Below are 6,535 nucleotides of genomic sequence, written 5' to 3'. Positions count from 1 at the left end.
GCAACGAAGAACAAGATCGGAGCAAGCAGAAAGTAGCAATGGCAGCAGCAGCGAAGTTTATCGAGAACAAGATCATAAATTGACAGATAGCCTCCCAATAGCGAACTTCTTGTCTAGCAAAAGGGATTAGAAAAAAAGAAAAACAAAGAGCAAAAAAGTGTCACATGAAGATCATTTCCATGATGAAGAGGTTCGATAAGAAAGAGATGCTTTTTTGCCCTGATACTATTACACGCCAGTACGAGATTTTTTCTTTCTTTTTTGTGTGGTCCGTTCTTCTATCTCGCTTTTTGGCGGACGAAGAAGAGATGGGGATGGAGAGAGCAGTTAAGGGATGTGTGGCATAAGCTGTTCTGTTTGTTTCCAGCTGAGATCCGACGAGATATAGTATAACATCGGCCAATGGGTATGAGTATGGATATGAAGCAGTCGTGATGGTCAATAGGGGCGAGTCAGCCCTGTCAAATGGTGGTGTATAGTCACAAGAGGTTTCCTCGTAAAGGAGGTTTCTCATCAGCTCGCTTTCGGTTCGAGAGAGGTGTGCAAGATGTTATGTATGTATAAGATGTGGAATTGATCGTAGCATCGTGAGTGTAAAGTTATGTACCACACGAGGTCATTGAAATTACAATGACCCGTGTATAAAAAAGAGGCTGTTGTTCTCCATCCATTCATTCATTCATTCATTCAAGATAAATTGGCATAGCAGGATCGAGTCCTACAGTCAAATGTACCAGTACAGCCCCTAGGCAATAGGAGCATACCCAGAAGAAGGCCAAACCACCTTGTTCAGAGGGTATATCGAGGCTAATCTTGAGACATGTTTCTCGCGTTCGATATCGGAACGTTTTCTCATACGCTCGGCATCGTTGGCGTCAGCGCCCTCTCGGCTTCCCCAGGCAGTCTGTTTTCAAAATTTTTGTTAGCTCATTTTCTTCGATCTCTCTTCCCTGAATAAATGAGATGGTGGCGTGGGATCGATTTGTTCGAGAACGCAATTAAAAACAAGGTCTGACGAGCCACCAGCGCGGCCGATGATACACACAAGACCTGAAAACAAAATTTGAGTGCATAACAAGGGGCTTGGGATATTTAATTAGTATGGAACACGATAACAAAGTCTCCGGGGGGACAAAGTGCCCATAATTTGGCAGGTGTGGACAGGAGAGAATCTCGGCCGGTCTCAACCTAAACTAGTAATAAAGCCCTAACGCGGCTCGTGCAGCTTGCAGCCCCTCCCCCTCTTTGATCTTTGAATTTTGAAACTCCGGTAAAATAAACAAGAAAAAGAAATGAAGAGAAAAAGGTATAACTTACCACATTGAGTGTGACTGCCGCGTAAATCTTGATGGCGCCGTGGAAATAACCGAACAGAATCGACACAGGCAGCAAGAGGAAGTCGGCGGGATATCGTCTGTAGTGACCCAGCAATTTGATGAATTTGCTGATGAGCATCCAGATTCCTAGTGCGCGCATTGCCCACCAGTGCACATCGCCATCGAGGGTCTCGGTTGCTTTGTGGCATAGATAGATGAGAAGGCAATCGCCGAGGAGGGCTGGGGGGGAGAGAGTGGTGAGATGAACGGCGTAAGTACTCCATGGTTGACGACTGCGACTTGTTAGCTTGACTATCCTTGCTTGTTCTTGTTCGCGTCTCGAGTATGACAGAGCAGGAAATGATGAGAAACATGATTGTCTTTCCCTAAGACAAGATATGTATCTTTCTCCGAAACAGGATAGACAAAAACAAACGATCGTACCGATCTCATATTTTTTTTCTTTGTTTTTTTCTCCCCCCACACCCCCAACTTGTTGTTACATGCATCTGGCTCCGGCTGATTTTGTCAAAGCCCTGCCGATTTATGCAAGCCAGTTCGTGCGCTGCATCTAGAGCTAGAACTAGGCGCATGCAAGAAGCAGTGCTAATGCAAGACACGACCAGTTTGGCACATACATGTGATTATGAAAAAATTTGGGAGGAAAAAGGATCCGAATGATGCAAAACGAGTGTGGAAAAAGGAATACTTACTACCAGATATGGCGCTCGGCAAACATGCTGGTCAAATTGCTTCGCCAATTGCTTCGCGACCATCGAGCGCACTGCTTTAGAAATTTAGGGTTGTTTTCAAGAGTAGTCTTGACTTCAACTTCTGGATGATACTGGATATAAGTCTCCCAGCCGTGTGAGACCATCCAACGGGTGATGAAGTTATCATCATCCGCATTGAGCTGGTATTTGCCAAACCACCATTCCTCATTGGTGAAATCGTTAGTGAAGACTTCGTCCTGTAAAATCTTGGTCCGATACGCTACTGTTCTTCCGGAGAGGCATGGGACGCCGCCGTCGATATGTGTCGTGGCAGCACAGTCAAAGTTTCGACGTTCCAAATAGAGGGCACCCAGGAAGTTCCAGATCTTTTCTGAAAACGTCGCATTAACCGCCCTACGCAGTCTTTGACATGTAACAACTCCACCGTAGCGTTCGTCGGTGTCGAATGGGGCCAAAATCCATGGCAATGCGGTAGTCGGCCAGCTCACATCGTCATCGGCGAATATAGTGATTGAGGTGCGTACCTCGGGGATAGCTCGAGTCATTTGGCGTCTCTTGTTGGGATGGGTTATAGTAAAGAGACGAATGCGGTCGTGGAGATATGCGGGCATCGCTTTCAACATCTTCTCGGCATCCTTGCGATTCGCTTCGATCGTGACAAGTAACAACTCATGTGGTTTGGTGTCCAGGATCGTGCGGATCGTCTCGACCAATTCGTCGCCACATCCTTCCAGAGAGGGCACAATAACCGTCACGTCTTCAGCGGTCAATTTGGGGTTCTCTGGAATGGGGATCGGTTTGAATGTGTAAAACGACCATAGATTGACTACCAAGCGTACGTAACGGTATAAACTAGAGCATTGAAAGTAGAATGTCAGTTATACTTGCTTGCCTTCTGTTTGGTTTCTGGGCTGAATCTACTACTGACAAGAGCAGAATGAAACTCCTCATGAATGGGAAAGCCATGATGACTGTGGATGCGTGCTCCTTGTTCCTCGAGACTTGATCAACCAGAGGTCTTATTGTGCAGCTAGATTTCCTGTCCCTTCACGAAGCCAATAGTATTGGTTGAGGAGAAGACAAGTGAATGATGTAAAATCAATGATATAGTCATTCCCACCCACTGCTGCACATAAAACCCTTCGGGATAGTCAGATCAATGTGTCTCCGATTTCCAGTTTCTCTTGACACCAGATTTGTTATTTATATCTGCATTTGTGAGATCAGCTTGTGTTATTCAGTGGGTGGCGTGTAGGTTCGTACCGGGTCAATCAACTTCGATTCAAAACGATTGTAAGTCAACCAATATCAATACTGCTGTAGCGAAAGACGGAAAAGAGAATCAACAGGACTTTTTGACAACAACAATGTCCATGATTTTCAAAATCCCAAATCAGCAATTCCAGTAAATGCTAGAGACTCCAACTCTGTCAATTTTTTCTCAATTGAGATGAGGGTTGAAATGAGATGAAGTGCAGAGGAATGCGAAAAGGGAAAAACAGAGAAAACACGGAAACCAGAGAACAGATGTCTTCTATTTTAATAAAAGAGAGGAAGACCGAGCATGAAATAATCAAAAAAAAAAACAGTCGACCTTCTTGTTCAGAACTGCGTCAGGCTTGCCGGGATAAATTTACAAAAAGAGAGTCTTGCAGATGCGCGCGTCATGGGTCCTGGATCTAGATGGGAAAATACACGGGGTGGGTTCAAGAGAAATTCATAATAAGATATTAAAACCATACTTAACCTAGCCAAGTCTATAAGAGCACAGTAATATATCACGGAGCATGCAAAAGACTGGGGGTCTTCCCTTTGCCGCCGCTGATGGAGACGAAAAACAACCAGGCTGAAAAGTGACATGCGACCAGGGGCCAGGGCCCATCTTAGTTTTTGACTCTTTACTCAGTGTCAACTAGTTCAGATGTGCAAGAGGACTTCTGACTGGCTGCGACCCGGTTCTCGTTTCTGAAGCTCCATCTTTTCATGTATGCGATGATACTACTGTATTTAGTTACGACTACGTACGCATTCAGCCCACAATTTTCGGAAGCCAAAATCTGTTGATTAAGTCTGCATGCAGTTAGTTTCGGCTGCTAATTAGCTGAATTGAGAGATAAAAGTAAAGACAGGAAGAGTCTGGGCAAATTCAGGTTTAGGGCGGCACAGTCAATGCGCAAGCTGATACCTTAGTTTAGTAGTTATTTGTCAGTATTGCTGTTATTTTCTAAGCCTCTAGCGGACCTAGGACTTCTCTGCAGGGTAATCAATGATCTGAAGATATTCATTTTCTTGGTTTTCCGGTGTATGTATATTAGAGCAGTTTGATTTGTATACCTAGGTACTATCCGAGGTGTTTTGTCAACAGATCGTGCTAGGACTCTCCAGCCGAAACTGCACAGATCGCAGCATGATCATCCAGATTCAACAGTGGCACTGGCATAAAACTATGTAGTAGAGCTCGGAGACGAAATGGGGCAAAACAGACCAAAAGACCAAAAAGGTTGAAATTTTTCCGCAGTCATACTGGGTCCATTTTGATTCATTATCAAATGAAAATGGCCAGTGGCACTCTTGTCTCCATTTTGTTCTGCGTATATACTTATGCTACCTAGGTGCTCCCCCGTACGGCGCTTCACGGAGCTCGGCCAGTGGCTCGGTTTAGCCCTTAGTGCTAAAGATTAGCCCTGGTTAGCCCACTGTGGGGGGATGGTCTGTTCTGTCGTTAGTCGTCAAGAGTAGTACGAGATTACTGTATTCAATTCGGCTTCCCACTTCGTTGATTGCGGGCATGATTGGGATCGAGAGAGAGTACTCCGCGGCGAATGGCTCTGCCTGTAGCGTAATGTAGCATCTTGTGGCCACCGGCCAAGAACAAATTAAGAACACAAGACCGGCTATACTTGCGAGTTAACTTTAACAGTCAGTCAGCGCGAAAGTATCTTGCTTAAACTTTCTAGGCAGAAAAGAGCAGCGACTGGTTGACGAGAAGCGCTTCGGCTCGTGCGTCGTACTTGAGTTTCTCCACCCCTCAGCAACCGACTCCAACAACAGCCCTCGCTCGCTCTAATTGCTTGTCTACCTACGGTTTGCACCATTTACCCGTGGAGTTAAGTGATAAGCGATCCTTTAACGAGCTGTATGTTGCTATGTGCTCTGTAACGCTATGTAGCACAGGGCACTCACCCGATGAATGGCTGAATCGCTTGAGTCGATCCAAATCTCATTTCTAGTTCGGACATCGACCAATGAGCATGTCTACAGATATAATTCATAATTAACAACAAAAGTAGAAAAGGCAACGTTTCGTGTGATGACAATACTGAAACCGAAGACGTACATCAGATCTGCCTTTGACGTCTGTTTTTGCCCCTCTCTCTGTATCCCCACCAGGCAAAGAAGATAACACGATGGCAATCCGTACGCAGCCCGATGTTTGATTTTTTTTTTGTTTCTTGTGACCTTTCTGTGATCCTTGTGTCTCGGGCAATCCTTGTGACAACTGAATCTTTCTCATACACCGGAAAGTCTACCAACGACAGACGCGTGGAGAGAGCGAACCAGAGTAAGAGACTAAACCGTACGACAGACAGAGTCAACTAAGATGACTTGAGTTTAGTTTGATGGAGATAAAGCAGTGCAGGGGCCACCGTCGCAAATGCGGAGCTGGTCAACCCATCCTGCACACTAAATAGGCATTAGCTCAACACTGTGTGTGCTCCGGGGTGAGTAAGAGCGTATTGATTTGTATGATATCTTAGTCGAGGTCGTAAGCCCGTTAATTTGAGCAATTTAAACAATCGTTAGCATGAATGGTGACTTAGCTCAGGAAGCAGCTCTCGCGAAGTTGGCTATTTTAGGGCTTGGGCCATATTAAGTACGTAACCCGTTGGTGCGCATTCATTTGTCCAACCGCTACAAGGGAACCACATAGTTCTTTTGAGTCAATGTTACTAAACTTACTACGACGCTATGTAGTACTTGACTGGTCCGTGCAAACAGCAGCTCGTGGTACGTAAAACGTATTTTCGCCTCCCACTTCGGCGCCTCCGGAAGATAATGCCGTTAAACCATTTTCATCCTTAAGCTTCTATTCTGCATAACTCCTTGTCATAGAACGTCAAGTCTGCAGTGAGCACGTCGTCGTACGTCGGGCGACGACATGTGTTGAAACTAAATTAGAACGATTTATAATATCACTGTCCTGATTAAGCTAACATGCGAAGGGTACGAGGCTAGCATGCTAGTAACACTAGTAAGCACAAATTAACTGACTTGGTCACAAGAAACTAGCAAACAATACATAATAATTAGGTTCAACTTGATTATTACGTGCATGTGAACTTGAGGTTGTATGGACTAAGCTAGTCTAAGGTGACAGACTGATCAGCGATCATAGCCAGAGTCAGGCATAATATGGGGTGACTCTATTGCAATCAATTCTGGCTTTGCGAAGAGTGCTTGGAAGTATCGATGGTGATTGCGCTC

General features: G+C 45.1%; 1 protein-coding gene across 1 annotated transcript; it reads right to left on the bottom strand.

Annotated features, from left to right (window-relative positions):
- Nucleotides 1-745: 745 nt before the first annotated feature.
- BHQ10_003161 (uncharacterized protein) lies at nucleotides 746-3,016 on the bottom strand (the record flags this gene model as incomplete). The annotated part of the gene is made up of 4 exons (XM_040875387.1): nucleotides 746-904; nucleotides 1,318-1,609; nucleotides 2,030-2,902; nucleotides 2,979-3,016. 4 exons carry the CDS (start codon nucleotides 3,014-3,016, stop codon nucleotides 746-748), a joined length of 1,362 nt encoding a protein of 453 aa, XP_040731665.1.
- Between the last annotated feature and the right edge of the window lie 3,519 nt (nucleotides 3,017-6,535).

The sequence above is a fragment of the Talaromyces amestolkiae genome (genome assembly GCF_001896365.1).
Source record: "Talaromyces amestolkiae strain CIB chromosome Unknown scaffold5.1, whole genome shotgun sequence".
Lineage (NCBI taxonomy): Eukaryota > Fungi > Ascomycota > Eurotiomycetes > Eurotiales > Trichocomaceae > Talaromyces > Talaromyces amestolkiae.
This window is presented reverse-complemented; position numbering and strand designations above follow the sequence as displayed.